Consider the following 24,625-nt stretch of genomic DNA (forward strand, 5'->3'; position numbering starts at 1 on the left):
TGTGATGCTAGCATCCTATAAGAGTGCCAGTTTGATTCCTGGTTGCTCTACTTCTGACCAGCTCCCTGCTGATGTACCTGGAAAAGCAGCCAAAGATGGCCTAAGTACCTGGGGCCCTGCTACCCATGTGGGAGACCTGGATGGAGTTCCAGCCTCCTGGCTTCAGCATGGCCTTGGGGCCATTTGGGAGTGAACCAGCAGATGAAAGATCTCTCTCCCTGTGTCTCTTCCCTCCTCTCTGTAACTCTTTCAAATAAAATAACTTTTTTAAAAAATTTGTTAAAAAAGACCTCTAAGAATATATGTAGACTAAAAGTGAAAAAAAATGGAAGAAGGTATTCTATGTAAGTGGAACCCAAAAGAAAGCAGTAGTTATACATCTATCAGGTAAAATAGCCCAGGAAAGTCATTATATAATGATAAAGGGCTCAATCCAGTAAGAGGAAATATTATTTGTAACTATAAACACATCCAAGATTGGAGTTTCCAAATAAGACTCCAAAACAATAAAAGTAGGGGACTTTAACATCCCACTTTGGGCCGGCGCTGCGGCTCAATAGGCTAATCCTCCACCTGCGGCAACGGCACCCCGGGTTATAGTTCCGGTGGGGCGCCGGATTCTGTCCTGGTTGCCCCTCTTCCAGGCCAGCTCTCTGCTGTGGCCCAGGAGTGCAGTGGAGGATGGCCCAGGTCCTTGGGCCCTGCACCCACATGGGAGACCAGGAGAAGTACCTGGCTCCTGGCTTCAGATTAGCGCGGTGCGCCTGCCACAGCGGCCATTGTGGGGTGAACCAATGGAAAAGGAAGACCTTTCTCTCTCTCTCTCTCTCACTGTCCACTCTGCCTGTCAAAAAAAAAAAAAATCCCACTTTCAGAAATAGACAAATTGGAGACCGGCACTGTGGCACAGAGGGTTAAAGCCCCAACCTGCAACCCTGGTATCCCATATGGGTGCCAGTTTGAGTCCCGCCTGCTCCACTTCCAATCCAACTCTCTGATATGGCTGGGAAAGCAACATAAGATGGTCCAAGTCCTTGGGGCCCTGCACCCACGTGGAAGACCTGGAAGAAGTTCCTGGCTCCTGGCTTCAGATCAGTGCACCTCTGACCATTGTGGCCACCTGGGGAGTGAAGACCTCTCTCTCTTTCTCTCTCTCTCTAACTCAGTCTTTTTTTGTTTTGTTTTGTTTTTTGACAGGCAGAGTAGACAGTGAGAGAGAGAGACAGAGAGAAAGGTCTTCCTTTTTGCCGTTGGTTCACCCACCAAAGGCCGCTGAGGCCGACACCCTGTGGCCGGCGCACCACGCTGATCCGAAGGCAGGAGCCAGGTACTTCTCCTGGTCTCCCATGGGGTGCAGGGCCCAAGCACTTGGGCCATCCTCCACTGCACTCCCGGGCCACAGCAGAGAGCTGGCCTGGAAGAGGAGCAACTGGGACAGAATCCGGCGCCCCAATCGGGACTAGAACCCAGTGTGCCGGCGCCGCAGGTGGAGGATTAGCCTATTGAGCTGCGGCGCCAGCCTTATAACTCAGTGTTTCAAATAAATACAATAAATATTAAAAAGAAAGAAAGAAATGGACAAATCACCTACATAGAAAATCAACAAACAATAGAGTTAAACTGCACCCTAGATCAGCTAGACCCAAAAGACATCTACAGAACTTTCCATCCAACAGCTATAGAGCACACATTCTTATCACAGCACATGGAACATTTCCCAGGGCACATCACCTGGTAGGTCACAAACCAAGGCTCAACAAATTTAAAAGAGAAATCTTGTCAAGTACTTTCTCTGACCAAATGCAATATGAAACTAGAAATCAGCAACAAGAAAACCTTTGGAAACTAAGCAAATACATGGAAATTGAACAACTTACTCCTGAACAATTAATGAATGGGTCAAGGTAGAAATCAAGGAAGAAATTAAAATATTTCTTGAAACAAATGAAAATACAAAAACAACATTCCAAACCCTACAGGATACAGCAAAAGAAGTACAAAGAGCAAAATTTATAGTAAACAATGCCAGCATGGAAACAATAGCAACAATAAACCCAATTTATCACATGAATGCAAATGCGGGCACGCTGTTAAGTGAAAGAAGCCAAGCACAGGAAGACAAACATCACAGTCTTACTCACGTGCATAGTCTAAAAATCAGGTGATATCACAGAAGCTAAAAATGTAACGGTAGTGATTAGAGGCTAGAGAGGGAACTGCGGAGGGAGGACTGGGGAAAAGGTTGATTGATGGGTAACATATTATAGCTAGACAGAAGTTCTGGGGTTCTACTGAACAGTAGGGTGACTATACATAATGCTAATGTTCTGCATTTAAGAAAACCTAGAGGCCGGCACTGCGGCTCACTAGGCTAATCCTCCGCCTTGCAGCGCCGGCACACCAGGTTCTAGTCCTGGTCGGGGCGCCGGATCCTGTCCCGGTTGCCCCTCTTCCAGGCCAGCTCTCTGCTGTGGCCAGGGAGTGCAGTGGAGGATGGCCCAAGTGCTTGGGCCCTGCACCCCATGGGAGACCAGGAGAAGTACCTGGCTCCTGCCTTCGGATCAGCGCGGTGCGCCGGCCGCAGCACGCTGGCTGCGGCGGCCATTGGAGGGTGAACCAACGGCAAAGGAAGACCTTTCTCTGTCTCTCTCTCACTGTCCACTCTGCCTGTCAAAAAAAAAAAAAAAAAAAAAGGAAACCTAGAAAAGAAAACAGGATTCCTAGAAGACAGGATTTTGGATGCTTTCACTATATAGAAACGTTAAATGCTTGAAAGCATTAATATATCTATGCTAATTTGATATTATACAATGTATAGATCTAATGAAACATCACAACAGTACTCCATAAATATACATATTTATGTCTTAAGTAATGACATGCAATTACTTCCTGTTGTATTTTCCCATTTCACATAAATATTCCCTATTACATTTCTGTCTTCTGTAGAGTTTTATCAGGAATGAACACATTTTATAAAATGATGTTATAATTATGTTGGTATGTTTTAACTTTTTTTTTTTTTTTTTTTTTTTTTTGACGGCAGAGTGGACAGTGAGAGAGAGAGAGACAGAGAGAGAAAGGTCTTCCTTTGCCGTTGGTTCACCCTCCAATGGCCGCCGCTGCAGCCGGCGCACCACGCTGATCCGATGGCAGGAGCCAGGATCCAGGTGCTTTTCCTGGTCTCCCATGGGGTGCAGGGCCCAAGCACCTGGGCCATCCTCCACTGCACTCCCTGGCCATAGCAGAGAGCTGGCCTGGAAGAGGGGCAACCGGGACAGAATCCGGCGCCCCGACCGGGACTAGAACCCGGTGTGCCGGCACCGCAAGGTGGAGGATTAGCCTATTGAGCCACGGCGCCGGCCTATGTTGGTATGTTTTAAACATTTTTCTTAAATGATCAGTGATGAAGTTTTTTTCTGATATTAAAGTAGCTTTGAATTCCTTCTCATAAGTGACTTTTCAAATAATTACTTTCCTCTCTAGAATATTATAATTTTAAAAACTATAACCATAAGTAAGCAAAATAACTAAGGAAGCACAGTTATAGTTTTCTTGTGTTTTCATCAATTTCACACCATCAGGAGTGACCAAATAGAAATAGATTACTCTCGGCCAGCGCCGCGGCTCACTAGGCTAATCCTCCACCTAGCGGCGCCGGCACACCGGGTTCTAGTCCCGGTCGGGGCGCCGGATTCTGTCCCGGTTGCCCCTCTTCCAGGCCAGCCCTCTGCTGTGGCCAGGGAGTGCAGTGGAGGATGGCCCAAGTGCTTGGGCCCTGCACCCCATGGGAGACCAGGATAAGTACCTGGCTCCCGCCATCGGATCAACGCGGTGCGCCGGCTGCGGCAGCCATTGGAGGGTGAACCAACGGCAAAGGAAGACCTTTCTCTCTCTCTCTCTCACTGTCCACTCTGTCAAAAAAAAAAAAAAAAAAAAAAAAAAAAAAGATTACTCTCACTGCCCACAAAAACACCTGAGTTACATAATTTAACAGAGAAAACAGAAAGATGGTGTATTTATCACTTGACCATAATGGCATGACTCGCTTTAACAAAATTTCTCATATTTAGTAATTGAGAAAGATAACTAGTTACAGATGCCTACTTAAATATGTTAATTATGGCCGATTTTGAAGCATTACCTTTAATTTGTTATTTTGTTATTTACTCATATAACACTGTTTCATCTCATATTAGGTTTACAGGGATACAATGATCAACAAGAAACATTTTTCTCAGATAAACTTACAAGCTAGTGATTTGACAAACATTTTCTGAAAAGGGCCAATAATAATAATAATACGGGCTTTGGGGACCATATAGCCTATTGCCAACCACTCAACTCTTCTGTTGAAGGGCAAAAAGATTATAGAGTAAATGGGCATAGCTGTGGAAGAAACTTTATTTACAAAACAGATGGTGGGCCAGATTTGTTCCATGGGCTATAGTTTGCTAACTGTTCTCTAGTGAAAAATAATAAACAAGCAATTTCAATTTTCTGTGGCAAATGAACAGTAACTGTAAGTAAAAGGTATTACAAGAACATATCTAAGAGAATCAACAAAGGCTTCTGGGAGAAGGCAACAATTCATCAAATACTTCATTTTCTCAAATTCAACAAAGTATTTTTTTTAATGTAATGCACTAACATTATAAAAGAACTCAAAATATCATTCTGAAAATGTAAAATATTATTGGACTATAAAATAATTCTGTATATAGTATTCTCTCCTAGCCCTTTACCAAAAATTATAATGTAAGCACACTTGAAAGCTTACCTTGAGTGACTGTTTTGAGAACAATTAATGTAGACAAAAATCTCAGTGGCAAATTGGAGCTCTTGAAGAAAGCAGCTGCCTTTGGCTTGTTCTCCACAGACTGCTCCAAAGAATTTTCTTGAATTCCTTTAATTACTACCCCTTTAAATATGTCTTCACCCAGTCTCCTCAATGTTGATGTCATAGTTGCATGCTGTCAAAAATATGCACACACTTAGTAATTCACCCGTGCTCAGGAAACATCTTCTTAAAACACTGCGTATGAACTAAAGTGAATTTTGCCAAAAAATAGGAGTGAAATATGCAAAGTTGGAAAGTGACAATTTTATACCTAATTTTAAGATTTATTTAAGTATCACTACGTATTTTTCTGTAACATGTCAGAACATAAGATCATGCTGTGTTTCTGGCCCACACAAGCATCAACAGACCAGAGGGGGACTATCTACTCTCTCAGTTCCTCATTGCTCCACTCTGACAACAGGCTTATCAGGTGCATCTCACTATGTGTGCTTAAGAAAGAGTCAATCATCTAGAATCCAATCTGAATTGCAAACAAACTGGGAAGAATCAGCAAAAACAATAAACACCACTTCAAAGAACTGAGGGACTATAACAGAAAACCTAATAATCATAGCCTTACAGTCCCAGAAGGAGAGAAAGAACCAAGTAGTAATGAGAAAATACATGAAGAAATAATGACTAAAACTCGCCCAGATTTGGCAAAAAAACAAACATATCCAGAGAGTGAAAAAGATGAGCAAATCCCAAACAGATAAATCTAGAGATCCATACCAAAATTCATCATGGGCAAACATTAAAATCTAAAGAGTGCATGTTTGTGTATGTATGTGTGTAGCAACAAGACAGAAATGACACTGCACACAGATGTGAAAAATAATTCAAATAACAGTGACTTTTTAAAAAGATTTTATTTATTTGAAAGGCAGAGTTACAGAGAAAGAGGGACAGACAGAGGGAGCTCTCATCTGCTGGTTCACTCCCCAAATGGCCTCAATGGCCGGAGCTGGGCTTGGCTGAATCCAGGACCCCAGAACTCCATCTGGGGTCTCCCTCATGGGTGTGGGGCCCAAGTACTTGGGTCACCCTCCGCTGCTTTCCCAGGCACATTTTTAAGGAGCTGGACTGGAAGCACTGAGACTAGAATTGGCACCCATATGGGATCTCAGCATCACGGTGGGGTGGCAGAACCCGCGTCATCATGCCACCAGCCCCCAAATAAAAGCCAGTTCTTATCAAACACCACACAAGCTAGAAGGAACTGGCAAATGTTTCAAGTAAAGAACAGTTATCCCAGAATTGAATTCCCAATGACAATATCCTTTAGGGATGAAAGGGAAATCAGAAGAAGAAAAACTAAGAAATTTGGCCATCAGCAGATCTATTCTAAAATAAAGCAGCTCTCTAAATAGATAGGAAATGATAAAAGGAATTGTGAACATCAGAAAAGAATGAAGGTAAAAATTTAAAATATGGGTAAATATAATAATTGTTTCTGTTCTTGAGCTTCATAAATTATGTTTAGACAACACTGTCTAAAGTGTTTCTAAATGTAGATAGATGAAATATTTATGGGAGAGGTTTAGGGAGGAAAAGAGGTAAGTTTCCTATACTTCATTAAAACTACTAAAATGACAACATTAATACACTGTAATAAATTATTCATACATCAAAACTATTAACAAAGATACATATACATACACACACACATATATATATATGAGCTGCTAAGAAATACAGTCAAAACATTTTAGGTATATGGAATGGGAATCCTATGAAACATCCAAGAAATTCACGGAAAGCAGGAAACAAAAGAAATGAAAAACAAAGACAAAAACAACAAAGTGACAGTTAAAGTACCAACATGTTGATAAATTTAGGCCATTTATGTGTATGTCTCTGTCTCTGCCTCTCTGCCTTTTATATAAAGAAATAAATCTTAAACAATATATATGGGAACATTTCCCTATTCATTTTATAAACTAGAACTACAAATACAAAATCAAAGACCGCTGTATAAAACAGACACAAAAATCCATAACAAAATATTAGGAAACAGAATTCAGCAACATATAAAAAGATAAACACCACAGCAAAATGGGTTTTTTTTCAGGGATGGATGGCTGATTCAAAATTTGAAAGTCAATGTAATCTACTGTATTAACAAATTAAAGATGAAAAAAAAATCACACTATTTTATAAAATACTGCAGAAAACTGACCTGAAAAATTTCACGATTAAAAAGAATTTTCAAAAAAGAAAAAGAGGGAAAATAACTCAATGTGATAAAAAATAATCTGTAAAATACCCCAGCTAATACAAAGATACTTTAAAAAAAAAGCTAATGAGAAAATGGAAGGAAGGGACAATGTGCATTTCCTATGAGCTTTCTGAAGACTTCTTTGTTATATTAATGACAGACTGAAAGCTTCCCCTAAAATGAGGCACAAGGCAAGGATGTCTGCTCTCACCACTCTCAGTCAACGTAGTGCTAAAAATCCCAGCAGTAATGTAAGAGAACATTAAAGGCACATATATTTAAGAGAAAAACAAATACTACTCCCATTTAAAAGAACATGGTTTTCTATGTAGGAAATCCCAAGAAGAGGAGGGCACTGTGGCACAGAGGATACAGCTGTTGCATGGGACCCTCGCACCCCACACTGTTGTTGCTAGTTCCAGTCTCAACTACTCTGCTTCACGCCCAACTTTCTGCTAATGTATTCTGAGGGAGCTGATGGTGGATCAAGTACGTGGGCCCCTGCCACCCATGTAAAGACCCTGATGGAGTTCTAAGCCCTGCACTGGTCCTGTCCCTGGCTGTTGTGGGCATTTGGGAAGTGAAACTGTAGGTGGAAGGTCTTTCTGTCTTTTTTCTCTCTTTTTATACAGGTTTAATACAGTTCCTCCTGCTCTTGCTCTGCCTTTCAAGTAGGTGAAAAACAAACACTAAAAAAAATTAAAGAAACTTCCAAAAACTCTTTTATAAGTTCAAGGTCACAGGATACAAAATAAAGAAAAATAAATTATATTGCTATCAATGAACTTATGGACACAAAAATTAAAATAACTATATCAATTAAAATGGTATAAAAAAGTTAAATACTCAGCTGGAAATTTTAAAAACACATGTCAGAAATTTTATGCTAAAAATTATACATTACTGATGAAAGAAATCAATGTTCTAAATAAATAGAGGCTCATCTTCATTCAAAAACTGGAAGATGACACAATAGAGATGTCAAATATTCCAAGATTTACATTCAGGTTTAATGTAATCAAATTTCAGGCGGATATCTTACAGATTATTCTGAAATAGGAAGAGAACATTTGTTAAAAAAAAATGCAACATGATAAAGACAAATATTCTTAAAGATATATTCTTAATAATCGGTTACCTGTGCTCCAGCATCTAGCTGCCTTAGGGACCAATATATAAATTTTACAAAAGGCTCGTGAAGTTTGACATTCACAAATGGCATCCACTGTAGCTGTTCTGTCATGACAGGCAAAAGCTAAAGAAAAAATGGTGGAACACATAAAGCACCATATTTTTAGTTGTCTGAAATCAACTGCCACAATTTTCTAAAACTTATCTTAAAAAAAAAATCTCCAATGAAAAAACCTTCTCTCTCAAACCATGTGCATTACAATTTGACAAGATACATTTGAAATTTTATCTTTTCCAAAAAAATTTATTTATTTATTTGAGAGGCAGAGTTACAGAGAGAAAGGTCTTCCATCAGCTAGTTCACTCCCCAAATGGCCACAACAGCCAGAGCTGGGCCAATCGGGGAGCCAGGAGTCAGGAGCTTCTTCTGGGTCTCCCACATGGGTAGCAAGGGCCCAAGCACTTGGGCCATCTTCCACCATGGCCACATTTTCCCAGGCCATTAGCAGGGAGCTGAATCAGAAGTGGAGCAGCCAGGACTTGAACCAGTGCCCACATGGGATGCGGGTACCACAGGTAGAGGTTTAATCTATTATGCCACAGTGCTGGCCACTTAAGTTTTAAATGTGTTTCCTTTTACTTAGCAGTGGCAGTATCTACGGATCTATAAGGAGATTAAGCTGAAAAAGATACTCTCCCTGAACCTCAAATGGTTAAATAAATGTATAAATTTATATTTATTACCATGGCATATCCTGGAGTGAAAACAAAACAAAACAAAACCAAACAAAACCAAAAACATGTTACGGGGCCGGCACTGTGGTGTAGCGGATAAAGCCGCTGCCTGCACCGCTGGCATCCCATATGGGCACCAGTTCGAATCCCAACTGCTCCACTTCTGATCCAATTCTCTGCTATGGCCTGGGAAAGCAGTAGAAAATGGCCCAAGTCCTTGAGCCTCTGCACCCACGTGGGAGACCCAAAAGAATCTCCTGGCTCCTGGCTTCAGATCGGTGAAGCTCTGGCTGTTGCAGCCAACTGGGGAGTGCACCAGTGGATGAAAGACCTCTCTCTTTCTACCTTTCCTTCTCTCTCTGTGTAATTCAAGTAAATAAATAAACCTTTAAAAAATGCTACAAAAGAGCAACTGTAGCAAATATCCCACTTATATAACATATGTCTGTATAAAGACTGGTGTGTGGCATAACAGTGTAAGCCTCCGCCTGCAACACTGCCCTCCCATATGAGCACCACTTCAAGTCCTGGCTGCTTCACTTGTGACCCAGCTCCCTGCTGACACGCCTGGGAGAGTAGAAGATGGCCTAAGTACCTGCGGCCCTGCTACCCACATGGGAGACCTGGATGAAGCTGCTGGCTCAGACCTGAGCCAGCCCTGGTTGTTGCAGGGATTTGGGGAGTGAACCAGAAGATGGAAGATCTCTCTATCTCTTCCTCTTTCTCTCTGTAACTCTGCCTTTGAAATAAATAAATCTTTAAAAAATGTATGTCTGTGAATTTATACTGAACAGATATGTGAAAGAGTGAGTTTAAAAAATACTTGTTTCTTGGGGCCAGCATTGTGGTGCAGTGGAGTTAAGCCATTCCCTACAACACTGGCATCCCCTATCAGAATGCTGGTTTGAGTCCCGGCTACCTCACACCCAATCCAGCTCCCAGCTAATATATCTAGGAAAGCAGAAAAAGATGGTCTACATACTGAGGACACTATATGCATGTGGCTAAACTCAGAGTTTCTGGCTCTTGGCCTGGGCCAGGTTGGGGAGTGAGCCAGCTGATGGTAGATCTCTCTCTCCCTGCCTCTCTGTCACTCTCCCTTTTAAATAATCTTAAAAAGAAAAAGAAAACAGTAAAATAAAAAGATAACTCTAGATTTATGTTTGGATTAAGAATATAAATATTATAAGAAAAGATATGGTATTTAAAGTGGTACTATAGGGCTGGTGCCGTGGCTCACTAGGCTAATCCTCCGCCTGCGGCGGTTCTAGTCCTGGTTGGGGCACCGGGTTCTGTCCTGGTTGCTCTTCTTCCACTCCAGCTCTCTGCTGTGGCCCGGGAGGGCAGTGGAGGATGGCCCAAGTGCTTGGGCCTTGCACCCGCATGGGAGACCAGGAGGAAGCACCTGGCTCCGGATCGGTGCAGCGTGCCAGCTGTAGCAGCCATTTGGGGGGTGAACCAACAGAAGGAAGATCTTTCTGTCTCTCTAACTCTGCCTGTCAAAAAAAATAAAGTGGTACTATAAAAATTACTTTTTTCATGAAAACATAAAACAAAATGGAAGAGTGCAATATTTACTATGAAGAAATTGGAGGCCAAATATCTAAAGTACTTACGTTATCTAAATACTCAATTTTAGCATGCATCAGAATGAACTGGTGGGCTAATTACAAGTCAGGTTCCCAAGTCCTAGCCCTGGAATGTCTGATTTGGCAGGTCTGGATAGGGACACAGACTTGTATTTCTGAGAGTCTCCTGTGAGGCTGCTTCTGCAGGCCCAGTGACCACATTTTGAGAATCACTGGTCTGGGTAAATTTCATCCTGGGCTCAGCATTATGGTGTAGCAAGTTAAACCTCTTCCTATGAGCTCAGCATCCAATAAGGGCATCAGTTTGAGTTCCGGCTACTCCACTTCCAATCCAGCTCCCTGCTAATGGCCTGGGAAAAGCAGCAGAAGATGGTCCAAGTGCTTGGGTCCTTGTAGCCACATAGGAGACCTGGAAGAAGCTCCAGGCTCCTGGCGTTGGCCTGGCCCAGCCCCCCAGCTGTAGCAGCCATTTGGGGAGTAAACCAGTTGAAGGAAGATCTCTGTCTCTCCTCCTGTCTCTGTAACTCTGCCTTTCAAATAAATAAAAAAACAAATTTAAAAAAATTTTTTTTCATTCTAAATCAGAAGTAAAAGGAAAAATCTTAACAGCTAAGTTTGAAGGATACGTAGGTATTTGTCAGACACTTAGCAGTTATGAGGAGGAGACACGAGCTGTCTTACCATGAGGTATGTCTGAGGTAAGTGTGAGTGAGGTATGCTATGAAAAGCTGCAGTGAGGCAGGAGTGGCGTCACCTTGTGTTCTATGAAAATGCTAGAGTCTGCATGCTGGGGCCGGGCGCTGTGGCGTAGTGGGTAAAGCCGCCGCCTGCAATGCCAGCATCCCATATGGGCGCAGGTTCGAGACCCAGCTCTGGCTGTTACAGCCAACTTGGGAGTGAACCGGTGGATGGAAGACCCCTCTCTCTCTTACTCTGCCTCCCTCCTTCTCTCTGTGTAACTCTTTCAAATAAATAAATAAATCTTTAAAAAAAAAAAAAAAAGAAAAGAAAAAGAAAGAGTCCAAATGCTGTCCTACAGGTAAGAGAGAATAGGAAATGGTTCCAAAAAAAACAAAAAACAAAAAACAAAAACAAAACCAAGAAACAATTCTGTATTTTACTATGGCAAAATCTTAAACACATACACTATCAAATGAAAGAAGCCAATTTGAAAAGACTACATACTGCATGATTCCACATATATGACATTCTGAAAAAGATAAAAAAAAAATATATATGGAGTGAAAGTGAAAACATCAGTATTTGCCAGGGTTTCTGCAGGAGGGACAGAGAGAGGACTAAGAGGTGGCACACAGGAGACGATTAGGATACTGAAATCTTCCATCCCATAAACTTGAGATTTCACTCCATTTATCTGTGTCTATTTGAATTTTTCTCAACATTGTTTTGTAATTTTTAGGATATAAGTCTTACCTACGTGTTGGGTTTATTCCTATATATTTATTATTTTTAGTGATAACTATGTCAGTACTAGCATTTTTTTTTTTTTTTTTTTGGACAGGCAGAGTGCACAGCGAGAGAGAGAGACAGAGAAAGGTCTTCCTTTGCCGTTGGTTCACCCTCCAATGGCTGCCGCAGCCGGTGCACCGCGTTGATCCGATGGCGGGAGCCAGGTACTTATCCTGGTCTCCCATGGGGTGCAGGGCCCAAGCACTTGGGCCATCCTCCACTGCACTCCCTGGCCACAGCAGAGAGCTGGCCTGGAAGAGGGGCAACTGGGACAGAATCCGGCGCCCCGACCAGGACTAGAACCCGGTGTGCCGGCGCCGCAAGGCGGAGGATTAGCCTAGTGAGCCGCGGTGCCGGCCAGTGATAACTATGAATAGAACCATTTTTCTAATTTCCTTTTTGGGCTTTTCATTGTTAGTGTTGATTCTGTAGGCACAATCTTGCTGTTCTTGTTTGGAAAGAACAGACCATCAAAGAAGGGGGTACCTTTCTTTGAAGGGAGGAGAGAACTTCCACTTTGACTATGACCTTGTCTAAATGATAATACCCCCCTACTTTGGGATTGATATCACAAGTTTTATCTTATATGTTGTATTACCTCCTAAAAAAGATATATAGTTTATACTTTTGTCTTAAATTCTGTTCAACAACTTGGGTACCAAAATTACAAATCAGGCTACTTACTACTTTTGTCCATGTCCAGAGAAATTTATATTTTTCTATGGCTTCATGTTGATGTTTGTGCCTTGTGTTTCTTATAGAGTAGGACTAGTGGTTAATGAATTCCCTCGGCTTGTTGATCTGAGAAAGTCTTGATTTCAGCCTCACTTTTGAAGGCAGTTTAGTGCACGTCTCAGTTTTTTACTTTCAACACTTGGAAAATACCACACCACTGCCAGGTGGCCTGTGATGGTTCTGCTAAGAAACCGGCTGATATTCCTATAGAAGTTTCTTTATAAGTAACAATCTGCTTTTCTCTTGCTGCTTTCAAAAGCTTAGGTCATCGACTTTTGAAAATCTGATTCTAATACTTCCGTTGTGGGTATCTTTGGTTTTATCAGCTTCTAAAATCTGCATGTCCCTTTCTCCCAGAAAAAGGAAAGTTCGGCAAGTTTTCAGCCATTACTATGCATCCTTTAGGGTTATTTATCCATCTGAAAAGCAGACTGACAGAGGAGGGGAGGGGAGGAGAATGGAGAGGAAGGAAGAAAGACATTCCATATCATCTGGTTAATTCTCCCCTCTCTTTCTCTCTGTAACTCTGACTTTCAAATAAATAAATAAATCTTTATCAAAAAAAAAAAAAGTTACAGAGAGAGAAAGGGAGAAACAGAGAGGAGAGAGATCTTCCATCTGCGGGTTCACTCCCCAGTGACCCAGGTCGAAGCCAGGAGCCAGGAGCTTTTGGGCCATCTTCCACTGCATTCCCAGGCACATTAGCAGGGAGCAGCCAGGACTCCAACTGGTATCATATGGGATGCCAGTACTGCAGATGGAGGTTTAACCTGCAGTGCTACGGCACCAGCCCCAAGTTGTGTGTTTTTTTGTTTTTAGCTCATGGAGCAATTAAAGACAGTTTTCAAGTTATCTGTTAGCAAGTTCAGAGATCTGCATTTCTTCTGGGTCAGTTTCTGGAGCTTTGATTTGTTCACTCGAATGGACCAGTGTTCCTGACTCTTTGTATGCCTTGTGATTTTGTCCTCATTTAGGCATCTGAAAAACAACCACCTTCCTAGTGTTTATGACTGCTTCCATGCAGGGAAAACCACCATCAATCAGCCAGCTACCGCTTTTGGCACCTCTCTTAACCTTTTCTGGAGGATGTGTCTTCTCTGGTCTTATATTATGTGTGCAGTTTACTGTCTTAATTTCCCGAGCAGCTTGTCACTGAATCTTCTGAGAAGCCCATAATCCTCTGCCCTTTTTCTGGAGAAGTGTTCCAGTGTGCTGCGCACTCATCTCCGTATTCTACAGCTTCCAGACTACGTCTCCTTTTCCCTTAGGCACACTGTCAGGCAAGACATAAACCAGCTCTGAGGTGAGCCCCATACCAGACAAAACACTGATCTCACGGTTTATTCTTTTGTTTCCATCTCAAAGGAGGAGGGTATGAGAGATGTCCTCTTGGTTACCCTGTGTTACACTGGGAAGTGTGTACACCTGCAAAATTCCACAAATTTCCGTAGCCCCTTCACTGTCATGCACTGGCCTGGGGCTGCAGTTTCCCAACCAGTCTCTAGGGCTCCCGCCTATATGTCCTGCTTCGTATGTTGTCTTATATGCTTCAAATTCCATTTTTAAAAACTTGTCAGTAATGAGCCGGAATGTCTTGGGACTGTTCTTCCTCATCAAATTCTAACAAACAGAAAAGCAGTTCTGCAGAACTCCAACACTGCAGGCCCTTCTCATCAGCAGCTACCTCTAGAGCAATGCTGGATTTCAACAGTGCAACAGGTGATGGAGGTGTTAAAAGAGACAAAATTTTAAACAAAGGTGTTTGTAACCTTTCACTGCCAGAACAAAGTACCACAGACTTAATATTTAAGCAACACAAATGTATTATTTTACAGTTCTCCATGCCTGAAGTGCGATGTGGGTATTGGCCAGCCAAAACCAAAGTGTCCACAGGGTGTTAAACTGCTGTCTGCAGAGTTGGCATCCCATATGGGTGCCAGTTTAAGACCCAGCTGCTCCATTTCTGATCCAGCTCCCTGCTAATGTGCGCCTAGGAAAGCAGTAGAAGATGGCCTAAGTATTCGGGTCCCTACACCCACATGGGAAACCCGGACAAAGCTCCTGGCTTCAATCTGGCCCAACCTTAGTCGCTGTGGACATTTGGTGGGTAAACCAGTGGATGGACGATCTCTCTCTTTGCCTCTGCCTCTCCCTGTCTGTGACTCTGCCTTTCAAATAAATACATCTTTAAAGAACAAAAAACAAACCTATGTTCCGTTCTGGAAGCAAAAGGAGGATCCATTTCCTTGCTTATTGAGAACTCAGTTCCTCAAAGTTGTAGAACTGAGATTCCCATTTGCTTGCTGTCAATAAGGGTGTCCCAGTTTCTAAAAGAGACCCATGTTCCATGGCACATGGCCCACTTTAGATCTTCAAAGCCAGCAACAATGAGGTGAGCATCTGGTCCATTCTTCTGAGCTTTCCTGTTTTAAACTGCTCATGTGATTACTGGACACACTCAGATTATTCTGCATAATCTTATTTTATAAAGGTGAGCTGATTTAACTCCCTTCAATTATTTTTGAAGTATGCGTTTAATGTCTGATTTTTTTTTTTTTTTTTTTTTTTTTTGACAGGCAGGGTGCATAGTGAGAGAGAGAGACAGAGAAAGGTCTTCCTTTGCCGTTAGTTCACCCTCCAATAGCCGCTGCAGCTGGCGCACCACGCTTATCCGAAGCCAGGAGCCAGGTGCTTCTCCTGGTCTCCCATGCGGGTGCAGGGCCCAAGGACTTGGGCCATCCTCCACTGCCCTCCCGGGCCACAGCAGAGAGCTGGACTGGAAGAGGAGCAACAGGGACAGAATCCAGCGCCCTGACTGGGACTAGAACCCCGGGTGCTGGCACCGCAGGAAGAAGATTAGCCTAGTGAGCCGTGGCACCGGCCTAATGTCTGGTCTCTACATTTAAAGGAAACATTCCTATCATATTAAAAAAATTAAGTATGAATTAATTTTATTAAATTTGAAATGAACTTCTGCAGAGCTCACTTATGATATGACAAATTTTCAATCAAAAATACTTTCAATATTCTCTCTACTTACAAACGATATCACAGATTTTTCTTTTTTAATCTTTATGTCTGAGTGAAATATTTCAATCAAAACAAAACAAAACAAACCTTTACACATTTCTCCTGAATACCATTTCTCTGAGAAGTGAATTTGGGAAGTGGCTTTTCACCATCTGTTACAGATTCTTCATGTTTCAGTTTGCTAAGGTGATGATCTGAAATCCAGTCCATGAAGACAGTTAAAAGTTCATAAACTTGTCCATTAAGTGGTGCCTATATGTCAAAAGTTAAACATTTATTTCAGTTCACAACCTCATAAAAGTTAAATGGCAAGCCTCAAAATCTGGAAGCGACTTTAGACTAATTTATCTAAAACAACTAATATATACGTTTAAGGGTAGATTTTCCATACAACCAAAAGATACTAGAAATAAAAACATTTGCCACTTAACACTAAAAATGCTAAAAGCTGGCAGAGAGAGAGAAACCTCCTTAAAAGGAAATTGAGGGGTCAGCGCTGTGGCAGAGAGGGCGAGGCTGCCACCTGCGGTGCCGGCATGCCAAATGGGTGCCAGTTTGAGTTCCAGCTGCTTCGGGTCCCAGCTGCTCCACTTCTGATCCAGCTCTCTGCTATGGCCTGAGAAAGTGGTGGAAGATGGCCCAAGTGCTTGGGCCCCAGCACCCATGTGGGAGACCCAGAGGAGACTCCTGGCTCCTGATTGGCCCAGCTCCAGCCATTGCGGTCATTTGGGGCAGATGGAAGACCCTCCCCAACCCCCCGCCTCTGACTTTCAAATTAAAAAAAGGAAATTGAAAGAACTGTGTCTTATTATCAAAATAATTCTTGGGGGGCAGCAGCACTATGGCACAGTGGGTTAAGCTGATACCTACAACGCCAGCATCCCATATGAGCACCAGTTCAAGTCCCAGCTGCTCCACTTTTGATCCAGCTCCCCACTAATGCACCTGGGAAAGCAGTGCTTGGGCCCCTGCTACCCACATGGGAGACCCAGATGGAGTTCCAGGCTTCTGGTTTAGACCAGGCCTAGCCCTGGCTGTTGTGCCTTTTTCAGTAGACCAGCAGACTGAAGACTGATCTCTCTCCATCCTCACTCCATCTCTGAGTGTAACTCCTCCCCTCTAAAATAAAAAAATATCAAAGAGTAAAGAATTTTCATAAAAGTTCTTTATCCCAAGCTTGATAAAACAGAAAAGTAAAATTGGTTTTAACTCAACAGCATTAACCTCCATAATGAAAAAAGTCTAACAAGTTCTGGCTACTCCACATCTGATCCAGCTCCCTGCCGGTGGCCTGGGAAAGCAGTGGAAGGCAGCCCAAGCACTTATGTCCCTGCACCCATGTGGGAAACCTGGAAGAAGCTCCTGGGCCCACCTCCAACCATTGTAGCCATCTGGGGAGTGAACCAGCAGATGAACACCTCTCTCTCTGTTTGTCCCTCTGTAACTCTGCCTCTCAAATAAATAAATCTTTACAAAAAAAAAACCCAACAACAACAAACCCACAAAGCTGGAGACATCATAATACTAGATTTTAAGACATACACATGGAGCTACCAGCATAGACCTATAGACCAATGGAACAGAACAGAAACTCCAGAAATTGACCCACACTTTACAACCAACTACTCTGACAAACAAGCTAAAGTCATTTCCTGGAGGAAGGGTAGTCTTTTCAACAAATGGTATTGGGAAAACTGAATTTCCACATGTAGAAGTCTAAAACAGATTCCCTACATTAATCCTATACAAAAATCAACTCAAAATGGATCAAGGATCTAAACTTCAGACCTAAAACTGTCAAAAACATGAAACACCAGACACTGGCCTAAGCAAAGATTTCTTGGGTAGGATCCCAGAAGCAGTATAAGCAAAAACAGACAAATGGTATTACATCAAGCTAATTAGCTTCTACACAGCAAAGGAAACAATTAACGAAGTGAAGAGACAACCAACAGAATAGGAGAAAATACTTGCAAACTATTCATCTGATAAAGGATTAATATCTGGGATATATAAGGAGCTTAAACTCAAAAACAAAACAAACAATCCAATTGAGAAATGGGCAAAGGATACAAATAGACACTTTTTTGGTAACTTTTTAAAAAAATTTATTTATTTGAGAAGCAGAGTTGGGGGAGGGGAGACAGAGAGAGAGAGATCTTCCAACCACAGGCTTACTCCCCAAACAGCTGCAACTGCTGAAGCTAGCTGATCGGAAGCAAAGAGCCAGAAACTTATTCTGGGTTTCCCATGTGGGTGCAGGGGCCCAAGCACTTGGACCATTTTCCGCTGTTTTCCCAGGTGCATTAGTAGGGAGTTGGATTGGAAGTAGAGCAGCCAGGACTCAAACCAGTGCCCATAGGGAATACTGGGGCCACGGGCAGAGGCTTTACTCACTACACTACACCATGGCAATGACTCCAAATAGACATTTTCAAAAAAATACAAATGGTCAATAGACATGAAAAAACTCTCAGGATCACTAGCCATCAGAAAAATACAAACAAAAACCACAAAGAGGTATCACCTCACTTCAATTATTATGTCCTATACAAAACTCAGAAAATAACAAATGCTGGCAAGGTTGCAGAAAATAGGGTAACCTAATACACTGTTGGTGGGAATGCAAACTAGTGTAACCATTGTGAAAAACAGTATGGAGAATCCTCAGAAAACTAAAAATATGTCTACCATAGAACCTGGTTTGGAATCCTGGGAATATAAGCACAGCAAATGAAATCAACATATGAAAGAGGTACTTGCACTCCCATGTTTACAATGCCTCAATTGACAACAGCAAAAATATAGAACCAACCTAAATATCCATCCACTGATTATCAGGTAAGTGTATATATGCAAGATAGAATACTAGTCAGCCTTTAAAAAGAATGAAATTCTGACATGTGCAACAAAATAGAACTGGAAATCAGTATGCTAAGTGAAACAAGCCAGACCCAGAAAGACAAATACCACGTTTTCTCTTATTTGTGGAAGTTAGTATGTAGAGTATAAATCTGTGTGGATTTCACATCATTTGGAACAGTCACAATACTGCCTCACTGAAGCATACCACTTATGTGACAATACACCCTTCTTTCCACATTATGCTCACCGGCACGAATCCTCACTTTGTGATATATTCGTTTTCAAGAAAAAAACACTGCACATGTGCATGGAGATTTACTGTCTACACATGAAATCAATGTGGCAACATGTGGAAAACTTACATTTTAAAGTAAAAGTAAAGCAAACACTCTTTCTTGCAGCTACCTCAGTAAATTGCAACACCTCAAAACAAATTAAACATCGAAAAAATTTGCAGAGAAATATTTTAATAAATAAAAAGAAAACATTAAATGGCAATCCATAACAACGGTATAAAATGGCTGAGAACACAATGATAAACAGTTACCACATCCTTCTAAAGAGTAATTTCTAACCCCTCTCAACTTCATTCAAATAGAAATAAACTGCTTTTAGATGAGAACTTCAATCATCTTGAATACTTCAATATAAAATCTTCTTTTCCAATTTAATTTATACAAAGAACTAGAAAATTACCTGAAAGGATTAAAGCCTGCTATGACACTAAGACTACTAGACACCTACTGGAAGGATCAAAATGAAAAACAATGAAAATACCAAATGCTGGCAAGGCTGGGGAAAACCAGAACTTTCATACATCATTAACAGAAGTATGAAGTGGTATGACCACTTTGGAAAGTTGTCAGTTTCTTACAAATACACATCTCCCTATGGCTCAGAAATTTCAGTCCTGGTACTCACCATGAGGAATAAAAACAATGTCCACAAAAATCTTGTACCTGAATACTCACAGCCCATGATTCAAAGCAAGAAAAACAGAAACAGCACAGGTACCCATCAACAGAATAAACTGGGATAAACTCACGCAGTGGAGTACTGCTGAGCAAAGAAACAGCCTACTGATAGCGTGATATAATGCTGAGGAAAAGAACTCCACATGACCAGCACATAGTAAGCGATTCCATTCCTAAAAGAGGAAAAATAATTCATGGCGACAGAAATTAGATCGACAAGTGGTTCTGGCAGAGAAACACGACCAGGAAAAGGCACAGAAGAACTTTTTAGGGTAACAGATATGCTCTATAATTGGTTGCGGTTTACAGGAATGCTAAATATTTATCAAGCATTTTATTTGTCGGTCTACATATTAGGTTACTATATGTAATTAAATCAAGTTAAAAATCCTTAGGGGGAAAAATAGATCATTCATCTATTGCAGTCTTGAAAGAAAAATAACATCAAACATTTGTGGAGTCTCAACACACACTGAGTAATAAAAATGTTATTAATGTTAGGCTACTGTTGTCAGTGTTACTGTACCTGAGCCACTGCTAAAAATTGTTTTGTAATGCAAATAAAAATATATTGGAGGCTGGTGTCGTGGCTCACTTGGCTAATCCTCCGCCTGCAGTGCTGGCATTCCGGGTTCTAGTCCCGGTCTGGGCGCCGGTTCTGTCCCGGTTGCTCCTCTTCCAGTCCAGCTCTCTGCTGCGGCCCAGGAAGGCAGCAGAGGATGGCCCAAGTGCTTGGGCCCTGCACCCACATGGGAGACCAGGAGGAAGCACCCGGCTCCTGGCTTTGGATCGGCATTGCTCCCGGCCGTAGCAGCCATTAGGGGAGTGAACCAATGGAAGAAAGACCTGTCTATAACTCTACCTGTCAAATAATATATATATATATATAGGAAATATTTTGCACTATTTTTCTATAAAATAATTATTACAACGAATTCTTTTATATCGAAAAGAATGTTTGCTAAATGAAAGAAAAATTATTAAGGAAGCAGAAAAAATTTCCTGCCTTTTCACTGGAGAAATTTCCAGTCATATCGTACCTTGTAAGTTTTTGAAGCTGGTACTTTCTCTTGCTTTAAACTTTTCATTTCGTGCGCAGCATGGGGATTGCCTTTCAATCTTTGCACTGTCATAAACTCGTACTTCCTCTGCAACGGTACGTATCCACGAAATAAAGAACAATTAAATTAAAAGTGAGTAAAGGCAATCATTTAAAAATGACGGTGTGTCTCAAGAGAAGAAAAGGGAACTTACCTGTAAATTATCTAAACGAGCTTGAACTCTCTTAGCCTGAATCTCCATCTTCCTGTTTTCTTCACTTACTTCATTTAACTAAAGGAAGGAAGTTAGGTATTTCAATATAAACCTTAAACTAGTTTCAAAGTAGGGTTTCTCAATCTATTGTATTATGTCTACAAAACCAGGTAATATAACAAAACAGAAGTGGAGTTCATGATTTCCTCAGATTCAAGCTAAAAACATCACCATTTTCACCTCAAACATTACCTGTGTCCAAGAAAGTTCACTATATGAAAAATGTGCAAGAATCCTGACATCCTCAAAGCACGTTTTTGGTGAGAAATGTTTTTCAAGTAAGATTTTTACTTAGCGTTTTTACATAAGAAAAGCACACAAATCACAGATGGGCAGTGCAATGAGCTGTTACTGGCATTACACTGAATTCATGGGGCATCCTGTGAAGAACATCTACACAACACTGAGTTTTTCTACTCTTGAAGGCAACACACCCTTCATTTCACTAAGCCTCTGTTTCTGGATTCTCTTGGTAGTATGCTGGAGTTTTCAGCACAGACATCTGGCACATCTCTCTTTAGATCTTCTCCTGGATAATTATTTTCTCCCTTCCAATGCTTGTACTTCTCCCCTGCCCCTTATTGCACTGATTGGACTTTCATTACATTGTTCAGTAGAAGTAATGACAGCAAATACTTTTCCTTTGTTCTGATCTGACAGAAAAGTTTTCGATAATTCACGTGATTTTGTAGTTGGAGCATCCATTTTTTGTTATCACCGGATCAGGTTTGTTAACATTAAATTTTACTTCTAAACTTGTGGCAGAGACTGATTTGTATTTTTCCTTTCTTGTAATGTCAAGTTTTGTTTTCAAAGTTATTCTGGTCTCATTCAAATAACGGTTTCCCCTCTTCTGTTTAACTTGCTCCTCCTTAGAGGCTAGATAGCAGTCTGTTTCTTCCGAAGGTAAGGTGTGGTCTTATTTTTTCTGATCACTTTTAGGATTCTCTCTAACATTTTCAGCAGTCTTAAAAGACTGTGCTTATATATGGTTTTCCACAAATTACCCTGCCTGGTAGCACAGCTTCTTGAATCTGCACATTGACATCATTCACCAGTTCTTGGAAAATTCCTGGCTATTGTATCTTCATTTCTCTCTCTCTCTCTTTTTTATAACACACACATGCACACAGAATGAGAGAGGGAGAGGGAAAAATAGAGTGAGAGAGATTTTCTATCCACTGCTTCACTCCCCAAATGGTCGCAAAAGCCAGGGCTGGGCCAAGCCAAAGCCAGGAGCGAGCAGCTTCTTCCAGATCTCTCACATAGATATAGGGGCCCAAGGACTTGGGCCATCTTCTACTGCTTTACCAGGCTCATTAGCAGGGAGCTAGATCAGAAGTGCAGCAGCTGGGACTTGAACTGGCACCCATATGAGATACCAGCATTGTAGGCGGCAGTTTAACCTGTTATACACAAAGCCAGCCCCTCTTCATATGTCTTTATCCATTCTCTCTTTCCTCTCTTTCTGGAGCTCATCTGTGTCAAACTTCTTGACTATGTCCCACATGTCTCTTTTGAATTTTCTATTCTTTTGTCACTCAGTGCTTCAATTTGTAGAATTTTTTAATGAAATTATCTTCTGGTTCACTAATCCTATCTTCCACTGTGTCTCATCTGTTGTTAAACCCATTTTTGGAGTTCTTAATCAACCAATGTATTTATTTTTTTTATTTTTTTTTATTTTTGACAGGCAGAGTGGACAGTGAGAGAGAGAGACAGAGAGAGAAAGGTCTTCCTTTGCCGTTGGTTCACCCTCCAATGGCCACCGCTGCAGCCGGCGCACCGCGCTGATCCGATGGCAGGAGCCAGGATCCAGGTGCTTTTCCTGGTCTCCCATGGGGTGCAGGGCCCAAGCACCTGGGCCATCCTCCACTGCACCCCCTGGCCATAGCAGAGAGCTGGCCTGGAAGAGGGGCAACCGGGACAGAATCCGGCACCCCGACCGGGACTAGAACCCGGTGTGCCGGCGCCGCAAGGTGGAGGATTAGCCTATTGAGCCACGGCGCCGGCACAACCAATGTATTTTTAACATTTCAATGTAATTCCTTTTTATAGTCTAATTCTCTAAAGAAATTCTGAATCTTTACACTTTTGTGCACATATGAATCATTAAAGTCACTGCCTTTAACGCCAGTCTCTGGATCACCTGCAGATATGTTAATGTTCTCTGGGGTTTTTCCCTGCAAGTTCAGTCATGTGATTCTGTCTTTTGATGTGTTTGTTAATTTTGAGTACAATTAAAGATGTTGTAGATAAAACGCAGAAAAGGCTGCATACATCTTCTCCCAGAGAAGGATCATCTGTTCCTCTGCTAGTTCTTTAAAGTAAAGAGTGAGCAGCCTGATCTGACCAGGAGCTGACATCAATCAAGGCCATGCTGCAGTGTGTGTGTGTGTGTGGGGGGGGGGGGGGGTTCTATCTACCTCTAACTCACCTGTTCCAAAGGTGTAGCCCTGCTCCTCTTTACAACTGTTATTCATTTATTTTCATTTATTTGAAAGGCAGAGAGACAGACACAGAGTTCTTCCATCTTCCAACTGCTTGTTTACTCCTCAAATGCCCTCAACAGCCAAGGCTGGGCCAGGTCAAAGCCAGGAGCCTGGAACTCAATTCTGGTCTCCCACGTAGGCGGCAGGGACCGAAGTTCTTGAGCCATCATCCGCTGCCTCACAGGGTGCATTACAGGAAGCCGGATCCGAGGCAGAGTGCAGGATTCAAATTCCAATGTGACATGTAGGTGCCCCCAGCAGCAATTTAACTGCTGCACCAAAAGCTCTCCCCTTTTCTCCTTTGAATTGAGGTTCTTGGAGCACTTAGCAGAATCCTCTCCTGACTGGTCTTTTTTATAAAAACTTTTTCATCAACATACCTGTACACTTTATGGAGTACTGTGCAATATTTCAGCATACATATGCTGCATAAACATAAAATGCATAATCTGAAGACTAAGCATTCCCATTTCCCTACCGCTTCCTTCTGTCTGGAGCCTCCCAGCTCCTCTTCCAGTTCTTCAGACAGCATATAACACATCATTGCGAACTACAAGAACTATTGGAATGGAACTATTGGAATGCAAGAACTTATTCCTTCTATCCCTCCATGTTTAGATACCCATTGTCTAACCTTCTATCTCCCCTCTCCCTATTCCCCAGTGGGTCCTGAACATTAATCACTGTCTCCTCATCCTGGCAAGACTTAATGGAAAAAGCTTTTAAACTGTAAAGCAAATGTAAATTATAAAACTATATAAATGACTATTTCAGTTACAGAAATGATATGCCTTTTTACTCGGCAATTCTAAAGTATGTATTATTCCAGATATCCACAAACTGTGGCCTGTAAGCCAAATCTACCCATTGCTTGTTTTTGTATAGTCATTTTGCAACACAGCCATACTCATTCATTTACTTACAGCTTATGGCTTTTTTTGTGCTATGATTCCAAAGATTTTTCTCTCACTTTCCATTTGGACTCACTAACTCATAAATCTAATTGTCATAGGTCCAGTAAATTAATAATCCATGAGTCTACCTCAATCATTAAATAACTCATACAAAACTGCCAAAAAATATAGAAACCTAAGAGATGGGTATGGCAACAATGCACCTGTACTAGCAGTTACAGAAACATTTCTCCTAAGCTGGTGCCAAACTGAGATTGTAATTGGAAAAAGTTCTCTCCCGACTTCCTGACAAATCATAGTCAGTAAAGGTTACAG

The 24,625-nt window shown here is 41.7% G+C and overlaps 1 protein-coding gene across 27 annotated transcripts in view; it reads right to left on the reverse strand.

Moving 5' to 3' along the window:
• CCDC138 (coiled-coil domain containing 138) overlaps window positions 1-24,625 on the reverse strand; it is an 87,080-nt gene that overhangs the window by 36,162 nt on the left and 26,293 nt on the right. For 13 of the 27 annotated variants that reach the window (XR_016230147.1, XR_016230144.1, XR_016230146.1 and 10 more), the window contains 6 exons: window positions 20,845-20,922; window positions 20,631-20,738; window positions 19,662-19,763; window positions 15,839-16,003; window positions 8,200-8,316; window positions 4,781-4,973 (listed from right to left, as the gene is read on the reverse strand). Coding sequence is in view for 22 of the 27 variants with exons in the window: in XM_089327411.1 (XP_089183537.1) it covers window positions 4,781-4,973; window positions 8,200-8,316; window positions 15,839-16,003; window positions 19,662-19,763; window positions 20,631-20,738; window positions 20,845-20,922 (763 nt within the window). In the remaining 5 variants the exon portion in view is untranslated. Of the gene's footprint in view, window positions 1-3,551; window positions 3,915-4,780; window positions 4,974-8,199; window positions 8,317-15,838; window positions 16,004-16,621; window positions 16,871-19,661; window positions 19,764-20,630; window positions 20,739-20,844; window positions 20,923-24,625 lie in introns of those variants that run through there. The other 14 variants (XM_051834577.3, XM_089327402.1, XM_089327418.1 and 11 more) reach the window with 9 other exon arrangements.

The sequence above is a fragment of the Oryctolagus cuniculus genome, chromosome 2 (genome assembly GCF_051225735.1).
Source record: "Oryctolagus cuniculus isolate XC-2025 breed Fujian yellow rabbit chromosome 2, ASM5122573v1, whole genome shotgun sequence".
NCBI lineage: Eukaryota > Metazoa > Chordata > Mammalia > Lagomorpha > Leporidae > Oryctolagus > Oryctolagus cuniculus.